The sequence below is a fragment of the Sander vitreus genome, chromosome 14 (assembly GCF_031162955.1).
Source record: "Sander vitreus isolate 19-12246 chromosome 14, sanVit1, whole genome shotgun sequence".
NCBI classification, from domain to species: domain Eukaryota; kingdom Metazoa; phylum Chordata; class Actinopteri; order Perciformes; family Percidae; genus Sander; species Sander vitreus.
In genome coordinates this window covers 13,696,282-13,714,697 of record NC_135868.1, presented here as the reverse complement: position 1 = coordinate 13,714,697, position 18,416 = coordinate 13,696,282, and the positions used below count along the sequence as shown (strand labels likewise).

Below are 18,416 nucleotides of genomic sequence, written 5' to 3'. Positions count from 1 at the left end.
CCTTTTACATGTTACAATGTAGACAAATAAGAAGGTTGGTTGGGGTGGTGGATGAGTCACAGTAGACTCATGTCCCATTCTTGTCCCGCGTGTCACTTAAACGTACATTTTGTAACCTCACCCACGATCTTTTCCTAAACCTAACTGTCCCGTTCTTGTGCTGCATGTCAGTTAAACGTACAGTACGTCCGACCCAGAGCGTCAAAAAGTGACCCCAAAAGTCCTGACCAAGCGTGTCTAAATATGACACCAAAGGGCTAAACGCTAAAGGAGATTTTTTGCGCCAGTACCAAGCGCTAAAGGCACCTGACCAAGCGTCACTATTTGTGAGTGAGAATGTGCTAGTTATTTTTCTTTGTTTGTGAAAAAGGAGATAATAAATATACAGTATATTCACTGTAATGATAACAATAAAAGGCAAACCAAACACTGTTTTACTGTCATTGATTACTAATAAGACATTTTTAAACACACATTCAACTGTCTCCACGTCTTTAGACACTTTTCCTGGAAGCTAAACAGCCAAAATCCTCAACAAATGTATTATTTTACCACTAAAACGAGACAGGAGGTTAGATAATATTAAAACAAAATCAGGAGTAATTTTACCACGTACCGACACATCTTGGTAGAGGTGAGCTCCACATTCTCCGCCCTCCTCCCAGACAGATTACCTCTGGCACCCCCTCTAGGCGGTAACCCATATTGCAGGAAAAAGACAAAGTGTCTCCAATGCCAAAACTGTAGCCGTTTCTTCTGCCAAACCGAGGCATCCCAGGGTCCTCACATGGCTCCAAAGTATATTCTGCAGAAAATAGATTGAAACTGAATATGTAACACATACATGAATAAACATGAAACAGACTACACTAGGTCAGCACTCTGAAATCTGCCCTTTCTATGCTTCCGGTTAAAAACCAGGGCTAGAAAATAACTTTTCTATATAAAGTATAATAATTACTTAAACTAATGATGGACTATGTCAGTGAGTCAAAATATATTTTGAAGGGGAACTATGCAGTTTTTGTTAGCTTAATTTACCTTAACAGCTTCGGAGTCATTGGAATGGTTATATGACTTTTTTGAATGCCGGTCGTCTCGCTCCCCCCTAGCGCCTGTGAGCCGCCAGCCTCAGCTTCAAGAAGTATCACGTGATATCAGGTCTCGCGATGTAACAAATTGCTTCACAGCACTGCACAGATATGCCCATTTAGGAACTGGCTAACAAGGTAGCGATGGAGTTTTTCACACTATCGTCATTGGCTGAGCCAGCAACAAAGAAGCAGAAAGCTAGGAAAGCATTGTCAGATGAACAGAGAAAGGAAACGGCAGACTGACCGAGCGAGGAGTCAGACACAAGTAAACATAGGAGCTGCCAAATATCTATTCCGAAGCTGTAGGGGGAGCTCTATAGAGAAACCTGCGAGCAAAAAGCGAGAAAACAGCGAAGAAATGGCCAAAACTGCAACACCCCCTTTAAAACATGTACATTTATTTAGTGATTTTTTTTTTTTAACAAATCTCAGTTTTGTTACAAAAGTGCCATAAGTGTAAGTAAGAGGTGATGAGATTAGAGTGTAAGTTAGAGTGTCCTTAACTAATGGTGTTACATCAACAAATCAATACCTATCACTTTCAAAGGCCAGGAAAATCCACCCCAATATCTGAAGTAAAACCAACAATATAACCATTAAATGTTAACTGAATCGAACAAACGCTTCATGTCCATGATCTCTGAAGGAACACTTTTCCATAATTCAATAACTCTTGTGATCAAAACTCTTGAAAATGCAGTCCATAAAATACAATCTTCGCATTAGAACAATTAGTCTAAAAGTATTGAGTTGATTCCACTGTGTCCTAAAATGCACTAGTTTCTTTTATGTTTTATCTTTTATAATTATGTTTCTAGTATGTTAAAATTCTGTAAAGCAGGAGATTTAATTTCAGTGGGCAAAGACTAAAGATGTGATGTGTATTTTAAAGTGTGCTGCAAGAGTAGACAGCATGTTGAGCATGTTGAGATTGGCAAGTCGCATCCCTGGTGACACCTCCCGTGTGTTACATTCTGAGTATCAGCTTATGCCATCTGGGAGGCGGTAAAGTGTCCCTCAGTGAAGACTCAGATTCAAGTGCTCCTATATCCATCCCAGAGTCAATGAGAGAGAGAGCTTTGAAAGGGCAGTTAGGCAAAGAATCTTGATTAATAAAGGGCAGTTGTAACCTTGGACTTTGTCTTATATTCTGCCCCTTAACCCATTCCTTGACTTTGGATATGGTGATGGTGAAGTAGCATGACTCGGGGTTGGGACAGCACCTGTGAATTGTACACATCTGGCAGACTCAGCTATGAGGAATCCATCTTCATCTCTCTTTTTTCTTATTGTGTTGTTTAATGGTGGATTACATTCAGTTTAATGTTGTGTAACCTCTCTCCTCTGTTAAGCTTTTTTTCTTTAGCTATTCTCAAGGTTTTATGGATACTCAAAGCCAGTGGTTTGTGTGAGTGAGAGCTACATATTCACTTAACACAGCAACAGTCTTTTGCTAATATCCATGTAGGAAATATGTGAAACTGTTAACGTGTATCACAAGAGGACACAGACAAATTTCTGTAAAGTCAACAAAATGTACCCAGTACTCCCTGAAAAGCAGTATTGGAACTACAAACTAAATGCCTATTTCTAAACTGCTATTTAAAGCTACAGTTTTAAAAGTTGCCAAGAAGCTTGTATGTGCATTGTATTCTTGACAGTTTTGAGTCAAAGCTGCTGTCGGTTCCACTCCATTGAAAAAGCTCTTGTTAAAATCTCCAATGACATCCTGATGCGTGGTGATGTAGCAGCTTAGTTTAGCTGGATCTCAGTGCAGCTTTTGACACTGTAGACTTATGTAGGTAGTGGGTGGGTTCTATCTGCCCTGTGACACTGACTCTTGGTGTTCCTCAAGGCTCTGTTTTGGATCCCATTTTTGTGGAGATCATTTGTAGCTTTGAAGAGTTACTCCACACTATATTTGTATATCTACGGAGGGAAATCATAGCTCCAAGCAGGATTCTAAGACCGTGTGCAGTTACTCTTTAAAGGTATATTGGTATCTAATATATATATATATATATATATATATATATATATATATATATATATATATATATATATATATATATACACACATTTAAAGAGTGTTATGTATGCTATATTATTAACCTCAGAAATGCAAAAACAAAAACATTTTTCCTCAAAAAGTTCTGCAAGGTCAGGCACCCACCTACATGGATACTACCTAAAATAAAACTCAGACTGATCATTTTTCACAATACATTTAAAGAGACTGTAATTGTCTATATTCTGGTGAAGGTCCTCCTCAACTGTTTACAATTGAAACTTGGCGTTATTACTTCACCGTTTTGCATTCAACAACTCTCTACAACCTACAGTATTGCTCTAAATTGTTCCAGTATGAAAAGTAAGAGGAAAAAACCTCTTGAAATGAACAAATTCAGGGTAAACTGAATCATGACCTTTCTGGAGTATAATAGTACAATATGACTCAAGTAAATTACCAGAGAACGTTATGTTGAAGCCCTCATATGAAATCGAAAAGTCAGAGATGAATCGTAGCTGGGCTTTGAAGTTGCCATAGAGACCAGCATTGATGTTGCTAGGCAACTCGTTGCCGGTCAGGCGAGCCAGTGGTTGCAGGAAACTTCCGTTTTCAGTAACCAAGAGGTAGTCATGTTGGTCCTCCAGGTGAAAAGAGCTGAACTGAAACTGGACTCCTGTTAGAGACACACACACACACAGATGGGTAGACAGACAGATAACAGAGAGAGAATCTGAAGAAGTTTGTTTTATTCCCATCTTATCAATATACCCACAATTATAATCAGTATTAATATAGCCATACATATACACGTGAATGTAAATATGCCCCTCGGAATATACTATAAACCATAAAAATCACTAATAATCAAATGTATAGCAAGATTGTGTTTGTAGTATAGCAGTAGCTGCACTACTGTGAGTGCTACTTGCTACTGTCTCTCACTCAGTCTCTCTGTATTAAGCAGTGTGGATCTGTGTGTGTCTCTTGCCTTTGCCGTGGCTGACTTCAACAGTCCAGGTACAGTTGAGAGATGAAGGGTAGCTGTCTGGATAGCCGGGACTAAGGATAGTTCCCCAGGGACCTCTAACATCCCCGCCACATAGAGCTGGATAGATTGAGAGAAACAAGAGTGGAAGAGAGAGAGAGGCAGAGAGAGAGACAGAGATGTGCAGAGACAGGGAAGGGAGGCAGAGAGAAGGTTAGCATCAGATTGTTGATAGCTAAAACAGATAATGTTTCCCAGTGGACCTTTAATACCACTTTTGTAGTATATACACACACTTGCATATCCACACACATACGCTACGAGAGAGGGAAAGGTAGACAGAGATACAGAGAGATTAATTGAGAGAGATCCTCTAAAACTTGTGGGTAGAAAAGTCTGCAGGTACTGACTGCTACAACATGTGTCTTGTCACACATTTGGAAATGAGAAAACATTTCAATGTGTAGGCACTACACATTGAAAAGTAAAACTTTACTTTAAATGTTTAAGTCAGATTTCTTTTCTGATTTATTCCTTCCACTGTTGCACATAAAATAATGACATAAATAATGTAAAATCCACCACACACTGGAATGATAAATAATGGATTATTTGCTATTTAAATAGTTTAATGTCCCTGAAACTAACCAACCCCTGACAATGATTAATTGCATAGGTGAGTCTAGTCATTCCTCATATGTTGACAGTGCATAAAAAATCCTTAGAGATGAAGTAGAAATGTGTGTCTTTTTCTTTTTAAAGAAACAGTTTATATTTTATTGTGTAGATTTGAATTATGCAAACTTGATTTTAGTTGTTTTACTTTGCTGGATTGTGTTGCATATAGAAGACAGCTCTTCAACACATCTACTGTAGGTCAGAATAAGTGGCAGTAATGACAACAGTGACCACAGTCATGCTGCATGCTGAAAATGTGACATGCTCACCAGGCAGAGACAGCTCTCGCATAGTTAGGGTAGCACTCTGGGTACTCAAAGGAGCAGCACACACACATGTAGGTACACACTGTACTGCAGGTGCTAACACGTAGTAAATAAATAGTTGTATGTACTAAATGAAAACATCTGTCTCTAGCAGAACACAAAATTTAACACTTCAGCTTCTCTGCACAGCCATAATTAGCTCAAGCTTCAAGGTCTATGCTGCTAATTTAATATCTTCCATATTGTAGTGACTTATCACAACTTTCAATGTGTCCTCATAACTGTGTTATGATCAAACCTGATCGACCATATTTCAGTGCCACCTTGTAAATATCAAAATATATGCAGTGGATATGTTGTGAGTAAAAAGTAGAGAAAAAAAGTAATCGGAGTAATTGGAGTTACTGGCTAAATTGCAAAGTTGTTTGTTATATAACAGGTGACCATCTGGACCATAAGTGTACTTCGTTTTACTGAGAAGTGCTGGAGTAATGAATTGTGTTGCTTTGGGAAGTACAGTCTCTGAGCTCCAAAATGTTTTGAGGGAGAATAGTGCGACATGAAAGTAAAATTCCCAACTATGCTTGAATATTATTTAAGCTAGTTTTCCCACAACATTATTGCTGTGCAATAGCGGCAACTTGTGCAAGAACCAGTAAATGTCTTTTGTTTCGGAAATCTTTTTCCTGTTAATACAGTTTGATGCAAGTTTTTTGAAGCAGTGATATTCAAAGCAGTGAAGCAGTGTAAATGTTTCTTAGAGACTACTTAATACATTTTGAACCTTACAGTGCAGCCTCAGGATGACCCTGCAAGTTCTGCAAACGGTTCAGCCGTGTACATTGTTATGCAGTAAGAGATCTGTGCTGGCACAGAGATGCTCGGAGTTGAGACCAGGTCCTCGGAAAAGCTTGAGAATATCTGTTGCTCATTCTATGCATTCCATGCATACTAATGCATGCATGTGTTGCAAGGTGCTTCATTTCTGCTCGCTCCAGTTGGTCCATCTTAGAGTAGGACGACTGGCCTGTCATTTCCTCTTATAATAAACCTATAAAATACCATAACATTACCTCAAAAGTGCAACGGTGGCAGAGTAGCTGGGAGAAGGTCAAACCAAAGTTGTGCTGAAGTTTCCTTGAGCAGGGCAATCAGCCAGTTTAATGAGAGCTGAGAGAACCAACAACACTGAGAACTGCAGCCCAGAATACAATTTGTACAGACCCTCCGCAATGGTGACCACCGCTACAACTACATAAAACAGGCAAGCCAGACACTAAAAATGTGCTAAAACCACAACAGAATATCAGTATCTTTACTCTCAACCACCACTGTTTTTTCAACATCAGCATTCCTAAAAACAAGGGCGAGGAGTGAGAATATTTCCAAACTATAAAATACACAGATGCAAGCGCGCACACGCACGCACACACCTATTAAATATTAACAATTTTCTGCCAGGAAGCTCTTAATGTTGAATGCTGAGTTGTGTGAGAAATTTGAAACACTGCATCGCATCTCAATCTCTGCCAGTTTCATTTTCTCTATCTCTTTCTGTCTATTTTTAAGATCCCCTTCTCCAACTCTGTCTTTTAGTAGGTCTATCTATCCATTCTTTATGTTATGTGAATTAAGTTGGGTTGAGAGATTCCACTCAAACATAAATCTTTGAAATTCAAAAAAGGTTGACAATTTGGATCATACTTTGATTGGTTAAAAATTAAAGGATTCCTCCGGCTCGGAGAAAATCTGACTTATTGTGGTCAATCCTCCTATAAAGATTACAAAAACTAGTGTAGTTCAAAATCTAGAAATCATTCCTGATTGGCTGATTTGATAATCTTGCCATTATGTCTGCCATTTTACATTCTACATCAAATGAAGGATTGTTGGTTATTTTCTTATACACAGTATGAACAACATTTGAGGTTTGTAACATTTTCCAGGGCTGATTCATCTGCCTTTACCGCTGTCTCGCTTGAATTCATCGTTTATTCGTTGTCAGTCATACCGCTACACCATTTCTTACTAGCCACAGCAGTAAATAGTTCCTATATTTGTATGGGTACATACTGTGTAAACACAGTCTAATGGCATTCAGCCCGCAAATTCCAGGCAGCATGTTTGATGTTTATATGCTCAAACTGCCTCCTTGGAGGAAACCACTGCCAGTCCCAGGAACGGTGCAATTCAAATGTGGTTAACAAGCAAATGAGCCAACAAGCCTAACTAAGCAAGCCGCCACAAAACTGATGCAGCAGTGCTGCATCTTTCCTTCCTCCCTCCTCTCTAGCTCCACCATGATTGGAATGAGAGAGATAGAGAGCTCCCCTACTCCCCTTAGCTAGTCTTGTGCCCCCCCTCACTCCTTGATTTGAGAGAGAAGAGAGAGGAGGTGACAGCCAACACAGGCTCTCGTCAACCTTACCTCAAACCTTCCTGTGTTCACGGTTCACACAGGAGAGGAGGTGACAGGAGGCACATGGCACAAGCACACATACTGTATATGTGCTGACATACAGTACACATGCATGCGCACACACGCACACTGTTCAGGCCCACAGATCTCTAATCTTCTCCTCAAATCATCCCCTATCAGCCACAGCAGGCTTCACTGCAAATTGCCCCTGCATACACCCAAGCGTCTGTGTGTGTGTGTATGATTCAACCAGTGGTTTTGTCGCAGAACAACATGTTCTATGTGACTCAGCTCCCTATACAGGGATGGAGGGCTCCACTGCTGATCTTTTTCACACGCCTTAGCTTCTTTGAATCCTTTTTTAATGGATCAACTAGATAGAATGTTTTGGGTCTCTAAAAAAAAAATCTTACCTTTCATCTTTAGGAAACACTTAAAAATGCATTATTTGGTTAGAGGGAATGTCATTTTTAAGAACTGGCTGAATGTCAATTTTGAACAAAATGTTATTGTACTATAAATAACAGTGTACTGTCATGTTGACCATGTGGCCATGTCATGTCAGTATGTGCTCCCACACTGCACTCCAGGCGTATCGTCTCTGTACCAACACCTAGATGAAATGTTGTGTTGGATTTCATGTATTGGTGGTAAAGATAGTGATCTTATGATAAGTTGTGTAAAAAAATAAAACAAAGTCAAAGATTGTAAAGTTATGAGGATAAAATCTGACGATAGATGATACAGAGCTAAGGATGATGATATCATTTTGGGTGTCAAATTAGTGTAAGATATCAACTTGCGTTATCCAAAAATGCAGTCTTATTGTCAATATATCAATTTGAACAATGCAAGGCCAAATTAATATGCCATCTCATGATTTTGAATGTTGGCTACAGCAGTGTTTTCCCAAGAATCAGTTTTTGTTTAAACATATTTAATGAGTGCTACAACAAAATCAGTTATAATATAGAGCAAGGAATACTTATAAAGAACCATACATCACTTATAATTAATTTGTATGAGAGGTTATTTCTTTAGGTATTTACCGTCACATGTAGGTAAAGGGTGGCTCCACCAGTGGTTCTTCTCACATACTAGCGGCTCCTCATGGCTGAGTCTGTAGCCAGAACCACAACCGAATGATACTGTGGACCCGATGGAGAAATCCTGCCCATACCGAATACCATTGACAGGGATACCAGGGTCCAGGCATGAGTAGCTGTCCACCGTAACACCTGAACAAAGAAAAAAGTCTAAATGGTACGTTTGTGCAATTTTGCTGATGTGCATACTCTAAACTCACAGCTGGTTTGAATCTCCACATAAAGCCCCATGCTCTGCAATCATGCTGCTTTTATTTTCGCATGTTAGGCCAGCTGTGAATTTCTGTATGGTGGGCTACTACTGAAATGTTGTGTCCTGACATCATGCACACCGACTGTTATGTATAAAGTACATGTGTCTTATTCTGATCTGTAGAAGGCATGGACAAAACGTTAAAGTCAGCTTTGTATCTATGAATGCATGTCCACGTGTGTATATGCATAAATATGCTTTATTTGTTTCTGACTTACTTTCATATAATATTTTGAAGCCGGCATTTGACCGGCTGTTATCGGTGGTAAACAGTAGATAAAGAAAGTTGCTGGTGCTGAACAGGAACTGGGGCACCTGGGTACCATTAAAGGAGCCAACCAGAGGAGACAGGAGGTTTGGCCCATCATGGATCTCCAGAAAGTCATAACCCAGCTCTGTCTGGAACCTATGAGAGAACAGTATCAGAATATCATGACGATGATAATCATTTCACTTAAAGTGACACTCTTTTTTTGGGATAAAAGCCGTCAGACTGTTAGGACAACACAAAACCGGGAAAAAGTTCAGGCTTATGTTCATGCACATAATGCTGGATCTGTTTGCAGCATTCATACCCACACATCTAAGCGAAAGCTTGTCAAAGCAACGTGAAGATAATATTGTTGTATATTATTATAGTATATTATATATTTCTTTGTGTTGCTTGAATTGAAGGTTCACATGATCACTTCAGGGCTGAATCTCTTTAATGGCCAATTTCTCCTTAAACCTGCTAAACTGACTTTGTAGTTTTTTTAAATAAAATTACCATTGATCAAGAGAAAATCACAGCCATTAAATTCATACTTTCTTTTCATGCTGCAGGAGTAAAAAAAAGGTTAAGAGGTCCAGTCTTTTAAGCCCCCTACAGGTTGTTGAGATAGTATTGTTAAATGCACTTTACAATGAAATAAAGTTGAAACGGAAACTCAAACCAATGAAAAATTGATTTTACAAGATCCGCTAAAGTCTTATTTCTATCACCGGTTTACAGCTCAGAGTGCACATAATATAAACCAAAATATTACCCAGCCTTCCTGATCAATGTACAACTCCCAATATTAATTATACAACCTATAAAATGTAGGCGACCATTATTATATTCCCCATAAACTTTTAAGTCTGGTAAATCTTTGCTCATCAGAAGTAATTGATGGTAGTTCTGATGGATCTGCACAATTCTGGCTGTTCAGAGCTCTGAGAGCCTTCATAATATGCAGAATCAAAGAATTATGCCACTCACCTGTCAAATGTGATTTTGATGGAGCGACCAGGTTCTGATTCAATCACCCACTCACAGCTGAGGGAATCTTTATAGTAACCAGGCCACCCAGGAGACAAAATCACTCCATTCGGGGCTGAATAGTGGCCTCCACAGGGGGCTAGAGGAGGAGAGGGGACAGAAAAAGGGAAGTGAGGGGAGATTTAGGGGAACAGAAGGGAAGGCCAGAAATGATTTGTATCAAGACCCCCCAAGTCTAGGTGAGGTCCACGTCCAAGTACCGTAAGTGTGTGGTGAGTAAGACCTGACACCAGACAGATCTGGCAGACTTGTATCTTAGACTGGTGAATCAGCTTCATCACTAGCAGCTGACATGAAGGCTTCTTGAACACATTTTATATTCAGTCAATATTCTTGTCTGAAGGTTGGTTTGCTGAAACAGTAAACTGCTTGGTGAGGCATGCTCTGATTTCACAATTCAACAATACTAGACCATGCTTTTACAGTTACTTTGGATAGCTAGCTACAGTATAGTCCTGCTGGAGGCCTTATCGCTGTGTGATCAGCTCAAAGACAGCAAGATTTCATTTGATTTAATGTATTTATTCAAACCTACATTAAATGGACTTTGCAACAAGTTGTAAACACAAGAACAGTTGCTATTGTTATTTTCACACCAAGCAGACATAGAGCAACATTAGCATTCATTTGGAGCTGTGTCTCTGGCCACCTGATGAATCATGATGATAAGTCCAATATCTACTCTCCTTTTAGCTCTGTTTTGGTCTCCACCGACTCCTGACGGAAATATCCGACTCTTCAGCTGCTAAAATGCTCCACTATGTTCACCATCAAGTCACTATCTGCGCTAAGTGCACTCCACATAATATAAGGATGGCACTGAATGCAAAAGAAAATATACATTAGCAATTAAAGGAACAAAGAATGAAGCATAATCAACATTCAGAGAACAAAAAACATAACTGAGAATTTTTAACAAAGTGTTAACACAAGGTTACATTAGCCAGAAGCCATTCTGTTCCAGTCTTATTTTCAACTTGATTAGAGTTTAACTTAGTGTCTGAAGTTAATCTGTTCTGGTCTGTACCTCCTGAATACAAGTAAGTGGAATTTCATCCAAGTAGTGACACACATTAGCTACAGAGGATCTGGGGACATTAAATGACCAGGAGCATAATTAAAATGCCGTTTATTTCTACCATCAACAGTCAACGTGTTAGAATTATCTTAAGTTAATTATATCTGCTATTGGAGTTACAGCTAAAACACTTACACAGTTAATTATTGTGTTCCATCTGAGATTAACAGGTCAAATTTACATCTCTATGATTCTGTACTTTCACACAAGCAGTTGATTAAACTTTGTGCTAATGCCACCTTGACAAATTATTATATATTTAAATGGCAATGTAATTACCTCTGACTGTATATGGATGATAAATGACATTGTTATAATGTGAAATGGATATAATAATTATGTATGGAATAGCTGCAGTCAAAATGGCGTGCTGTAATGACTAATACACAGACTTCACTTGACTTTTCAGAGAAGTGGTCACTGTTTCTTGTTACTTTTATAACATACCGCTGTGCTAATTATATCTTATCATATCTAACATGTTCATATATCTGTCATTAACTTTGGATTAAAGGTAATCTCCACAGATCTATTCACACTTATTGCTTACAAGAAAGGGTTTGATATGCATGGATAGTGCTACTGCTAGCTATTTGTAAGCTAGTAGCTGTACATGTGGCAGCGGCGTATTTATAGGTATTTCCCTGGAAATTTAGGTTAACTGGACACCTCCATATCTCCTATGTCGAGCTGAAAGCTGATAATTTCCACCTCCTGGGTCTTTACGCTGAAGTAATGATATCTTGGATGACATATTGTTCCCGAGTTAATAGTTTAATCAGCAATCAAGTCAATATTTACCTTCACATTTAGGGATGGGCCCACTCCACATGACTTTTCCTTTTTCTAACTGACAGGAGATGGTCTCGGTTCCTTGGGTTTTGATAAAACCGTCCTCGCAGACCACAGAGATGGAGCTGCCAAGCTGGAAGCTGTCTCCAAAGCGGCGAGCGTTGATTGGAATGCCAGGGTCTGGGCACTCATTATGGCCAAATGCTGGGGTAAAAAGTTACAAGGAGACACACATATGATGAGAAAGATATTGGAGACTAATTGCCCACAGACACATACAGAGAAATGTTATTAAAGAATATGAGACCTTTATTGAACAGACACTCGCATGCTACATTTTAATGACATTTCTGAGAAAGAATCATATAGATCTATTACAGAAAGGTGACATCTTTAAGTGTCCAGTTCTGGCCAGTAAACATCTCCTATAATATGTCTGTTCATTATTCCTGCACTGTGCTTAGATTGGATCTAAGCAATGTTACTTCCGATAAAACTCCTGTGAGCATATCTGCTTTAGGATATGGTCTGGCTCAGATTAGAAGGCTGTAAATTCCAACTTTAAGTTGCTCAGGTTTTGCCAGTATAAGCAATCTGGTGTGATCAGGTGATAGAGAGATTTAAAAATGAGAAATACAGTGACCCAAAAAATATACACATACAGTATATACATAGAATGGTTTGAGCTGAAGTCAAACATTCACTGTCAGGATATTTGTGGACAGAACACTTCAACATTTTGTCTGTTTGCCGTCAAACAAATGAGAAGATCAATATCAATTTCCATTTCTGTTTGTCTGGTATGGAGATGTGTTTAGCCTGAATTAGCTCAAAGACTGCAAGCAGGGGCACACCGTTCGCCACCATCAAAATTGAACAAATAAGCCTTTCAACAAATCCAAAACTATCTTATTTACAGCACATGTTCTATCCTGTTGTCTCGCCAGCTAGTCATCAATACATCTATGAGTCTCCTGGGTTTTGATCAGTTATAAAAGTCTGCACAGTTGGCAACTTTACAATGAAGACAGAACGGCTGAGATGTTAACTTCTCTTAAAACACTAATGTCTTGGTTTCTTTTTTGACAAGGGTGAACAACGCAAGGTATGTTTAGAAAACGGTAATTTAGGAGGTTTTGGAAGGTGTTTTGTTCCACAGAAATAGACAGTTTCTGTTTGCCTCTAGTGTTTATGCAACACAAGGCTAAACACATCCTGGACCTTTCTTTGTACTGTCCTCGACGCACAGAGAAAAATGATGAAATGATGATCTTCTCATCTGACTCGAATATGCCATCAAACAAGCCAAAAAGCTCCCAAAAAGTGTTCCTTTAATGCCTTTCATGCCTTATTTCCTCTTTGTTCTGTAACATACATCTCTATTCTTAGCTGCTGTGTTGACCACATGAAACCTCTTAGATCAATGAAGTTTGTCTTTTGTCTTTTCCAGAACAACTCTTCTGAACAGTCTGATGTAACTTTTAGTGAATTAAAAGAGCTTCTATCTAAAATAAAGCATCCACACATCAACTATTTAAGGGGGAAATCGCACCAACTCTTTCTAAGTCATTGTGGTGATGAAAACTAAGAGAGATAATAAGTAACTATATAGTTATAATTAATTATATATATATATATATATATATATATATATATATATATATATATATATATATATATATATATATTATTAATTGTGAGACAGTGATGACTTCTCCGGGAACCATCACCTTATCGTGGTGGAGAGGTTTGTGTGTCCCTATGAACCTGAGGGCTGTGTTGTCTGGAGCTTTGTGCTCCTGGTAGGGTCTCCCAAGGCAAAGTGGTCTCAGGTGAGGGGCCAGACAAAGAATGGTTCAAAAATCCTATGAAAAATCGAGGAAGGGATGAAGTGACCCTGCCCGGAGGAAGCCCGGGGCCCCCATCTGGAGCCAGGCCCAGATGGAGGGCTCGTCAGCGAGCGTCTGGTGGCCGGGTTTGCCACGGAGCCCGGTCGGGCACAGCCCGAAAAAGATACGTGGCGGACATCCCTCCATCCCATGGGCCCACCACCTGTGGGAGGAACCGCTGGGGTCGGGTGCGCTGCCACATGGGTGGCAGTGAAGGTCAGGGGCCTCGACGGACCAGACCCGGGCAGCAGAGGCTGGCTCTGGGGGACGTGGAATGTCACCTCTCTGTGGGGGGAAGGAGCCGGAACTTGTGCGGGAGGTGGAGCGCTACCGGTTAGATCTGGTGGGGCTTACCTCTACGCACAGTCTTGGTTCTGGAACCATACTCCTGGATAGGGTTTGGATTCTTTTCTTCTCCGGAGTTGCCTAGGGTGTGAGGCGCCGGGCGGGTGTGGGGATACTCACAAGCCCCCGGCTGAGCGCCGCTACGTTGGAGTTTAACCCGGTGGACGAGAGGGTCGCCTCCCTACGCCTGCGGGTTGTGGGGGGGAAAACTCTGACTGTTGTTTGTGCATATGCACCAAACAAGAGTTCAGAGTATTCGGTCTTCTTGGAGACCTTGAGTGGAGTCCTGCATGGGGCTCCAGTCGGGGACTCCATAGTTCTGCTGGGGGACTTCAACGCGCACGTGGGTAATGATGGAGACACATGGAGAGGCGTGATTGGGAGGAACGGCCTCCCTGATCTAAACCAGAGTGGTTGTTTGTTGTTGGACTTCTGTGCTAGTCATGGATTGTCTATAACGAACACCATGTTCGAACATAGGGATGCTCATAAGGGTACTTGGTACCAGAGCACCCTAGGCCAAAGGTCAATGATCGATTTTATAATCGTTTCATCTGATCTGAGGCCATATGTTTTTGGACACTCGGGTGAAGAGAGGGGCGGAGCTGTCAACCGATCACCATCTGGTGGTGAGTTGGGTCAGGGGGTGGGGGAAGACTCTGGACAGACCTGGTAAGCCCAAACGGGTAGTGCGGGTAAATTGGGAACGTCTGGAGGAGGCCCCTGTCCGACAGACTTTCAACTCACACCTCCGGCGGAGCTTTTCGTGCATCCCTGTGGAGGCTGGGGGCATTGAACCCGAGTGGACAATGTTCAAAGTTTCCATTGCTGAAGCTGCGGTGAGGAGCTGTGGTCTTAGGGTCTTAGGTGCCTCAAGGGGCGGTAACCCACGAACACCGTGGTGGACACCGGTGGTCAGGGAAGCCGTCCGACTGAAGAAGGAGTCTTTCCGGGATATGTTATCCCAGACGACTCCGGAGGCAGTTGCAAGGTACCGAAGGGCCCGAAGGGCTGCAGCCTCTGCCGTGAAAGAGGCAAAGCAGCGTGTGTGGGAGAAGTTCGGAGAAGACATGGAGAAGGACTTTCGGTCGGCACCAAGGTACTTCTGGAAAACCGTTCGCCACCTCAGGAGGGGGAGCGGGAGAACCATCCAAGCTGTGTACAGTAAGGATGGGTCGCTGTTGACCTCAACTGAGGAGGTAATAGGGCGGTGGAAGGAGCACTTTGAGGAACTCCTAAATCCGACTAATACGCCCTCTATGGTAGAGGCAGAGCTGGAGGATGAGAGGGGATTGGCATCAATTTCCCTGGTGGAGGTTGCTGAGGTAGTTAAACAACTCCACAGTGGCAAAGCCCCAGGAATTGATGAGATCCGTCCGGAAATGCTTAAAGCTCTGGGTGTGGAGGGGTTGTCTTGGTTGACACGCCTCTTCAACATTGCGTGGAAGTCTGGGACGGTGCCTAAGGAGTGGCAGACCGGGGTGGTGGTTCCCCTTTTTAAAAAGGGGGACCAGAGGGTGTGTGCCAATTACAGGGGTATCACACTTCTCAGCCTCCCCGGTAAAGTCTACTCCAAGGTGCTGGAAAGGAGGGTTCGGTCGATAGTCGAATCTCAGGTTGAAGAGGAACAATGCGGATTCCGTCCTGGTCGTGGAACAACGGACCAGATCTTTACTCTCGCAAGGATCCTGGAGGGAGCCTGGGAGTATGCCCAACCAGTCTACATGTGTTTTGTGGATCTGGAGAAGGCGTATGACCGGGTGCCCCGGGAGATACTGTGGGAGGTGCTGCGGGAGTACGGGGTGAGGGGGTCCCTTCTCAGGGCCATCCAATCTCTGTACGACTAAAGCGAGAGCTGTGTCCGGGTTCTCGGCAGTAAGTCGGACTTGTTTCGATGACATCACGATCTCACTGGATCGGTTCGCAGCCGAGTGTGAAGCGGCTGGGATGAGGATCAGCACCTCTAAATCGGAGGCCATGGTTATCAGCAGGAAACCGATGGAGTGCCTTCTCCAGGTAGGGAATGAGTCCTTACCCCAAGTGAAGGAGTTCAAGTACCTTGGGGTCTTGTTCGCGAGTGAGGGGACAATGGAGCGGGAGATTGGTCGGAGAATCGGCACAGCAGGTGCGGTATTACATTCAATTTATCGCACCGTTGTGACGAAAAGAGAGCTGAGCCAGAAGGCAAAGCTCTCAATCTACCGGTCAGTTTTTGTTCCTACCCTCACCTATGGTCATGAAGGCTGGGTCATGACCGAAAGAACAAGATCCAGGTTACAAGCGGCCGAAATAGGTTTCCTCAGGAGGGTAGCTGGCGTCTCCCTTAGAGATAGGGTGAGAAGCTCAGTCATCCGTGAGGAGCTCAGAGTAGAGCCGCTGCTCCTTTGCGTCGAAAGGAGCCAGTTGAGGTGGTTCGGGCATCTGGTAAGGATGCCCCCTGGGCGCCTCCCTAGGGAGGTGTTCCAGGCACGTCCAGCTGGGAGGAGGCCTCGGGGGAGACCCAGGACTAGGTGGAGGGATTATATCTCTAACCTGGCCTGGGAACGCCTCGGGATCCCCCAGTCGGAGCTGGTTAATGTGGCCCGGGAAAGGGAAGTTTGGGGTCCCCTGCTGGAGCTGCTACCCCCGCGACCCAACCCCGGATAAGCGGATGAAGATGGATGGATGGATGGATGGAGTTGGATGACATATGGATATACTCTCTTAGAATAAAACCACCTCACATTTAATATAACTGCTAGAGGTCTTGGCTGAAAGTCATACATAAAATCCATATACAGTCATATGAGAAGTACTGTTTCATAGCGTCATAACGCTCCTGCATTTTTCTGCCGTAAAAGAAAATAAATGTGACCCTAAATTATATTTTTACTGCCATTACCATGTATCAAACTTCAACTTGTGGGGAAAAAAAACCCTTTGTTATAGTATTATCAATATACTGTTGCCACATTTCACCCTGTTTTACAGCAAATAGTTATTTTTCCTGTATTTGAATAGAAATAGAAAAATGACATACTACTGTATGTGATATTAAATCCTCTCCCCGACATGGAGTGATCTGCCTGAAACTCCAGTCTCAGTGTGTTGGTATTGGACGTCAGATGGGAAGGACTCTCAGCTCCAGAGAACCTCCCAATGACGCCGGCATCATTTGTCTCGCCATCTTTCACCGTTAGGGAATCATAGGGTGCCTCGAGGTCAAAGTCATTAAATGCCAAGTGGATTCTGGAGCCTGGATCTGATTGGATGAGCCAGACACAGTTCATGTTGTTTCCATAGCCTTCTGGGTAATCTGGGGAGAGTACAGTTCCTGAGGGAGCTGTGAAGTTTGACATGCAGGGGACTGTGGGAGCAAGAAAAGTACAGAAAGGCAGAGACAGACAGACAGACAGACAGACAGACAGACATACAAAGACAGAGATAGAAAGGGGAGGGAAAGAGATGCAGAGAGAGACATTTCCTGTTAAATATTCATCGTCATAGCATCATCGGTCATCATCTGCTCCAAGCCATAATAATGACAGGTCAGACTGAATGTTATCAACATCACAGCAGAGCACATGCCATGTTTTCTTTTCCTTCTGCAGCCGTGACCATGAAAATTAGGGATGCTCCAATTGGAAAATTCTGTGGCCATACCGACGTTTAAAAAAAGCAATTTTGCCAATAGCTGATGTTTTATTGTTGTAGTTCATTTTGTTGTCATTTATTCCCCCTTATGCTTCAGGGAAACAAAAAAATCGTCATTATAAAAAAGAAAGTCATTTAACATTTCATTACACTATCTTTTAACTTAACACCTTTAATATAACCTTCTTTCAAATGAAGATTATTTTTTATCTTTCACCTTGTGTTTTTCATACAGAACACGACATTCTTGTTGCTGATGTTTTTCCGAGACAGTGTAATACTTCCACACAGCTGACATTTTCTTTCATTTGTAAACAAACCAAACGTGCGTATGGCACCTGTTGCACTCTTTTGTGTTGTGTCCAGCCAGTGGCTTCTGCTCCGAATCAACAGCTGCAGTAGCAACATATGTTAGCTACTGTTATCCGAGTCCGACCCAAAATAACCAACACAACCTTTAGCCAGCGCAAAATTGATGCAACACAACAGATAAACATCGGCCACTGCCATCGGTGAATATCATCTTATTTGCCAATAGGACAATGACAGTCAACAAGGTGAATA

At 41.9% G+C, this 18,416-nt stretch overlaps 1 protein-coding gene across 1 annotated transcript in view; it reads right to left on the bottom strand.

Annotated features, from left to right (window-relative positions):
- The window catches only part of csmd3b (CUB and Sushi multiple domains 3b), a 397,291-nt gene that overhangs the window by 80,056 nt on the left and 298,819 nt on the right, over positions 1 to 18,416 (bottom strand). The window contains exons 14-21 of the mRNA XM_078268303.1: positions 17,239 to 17,565; positions 11,995 to 12,189; positions 10,056 to 10,194; positions 9,031 to 9,218; positions 8,503 to 8,691; positions 4,094 to 4,210; positions 3,563 to 3,778; positions 617 to 805 (exon numbers count right to left, since the gene is read on the bottom strand). Of these exons, the coding sequence (XP_078124429.1) occupies positions 617 to 805; positions 3,563 to 3,778; positions 4,094 to 4,210; positions 8,503 to 8,691; positions 9,031 to 9,218; positions 10,056 to 10,194; positions 11,995 to 12,189; positions 17,239 to 17,565 (1,560 nt within the window). The remainder of the gene's footprint in view (positions 1 to 616; positions 806 to 3,562; positions 3,779 to 4,093; positions 4,211 to 8,502; positions 8,692 to 9,030; positions 9,219 to 10,055; positions 10,195 to 11,994; positions 12,190 to 17,238; positions 17,566 to 18,416) is intronic.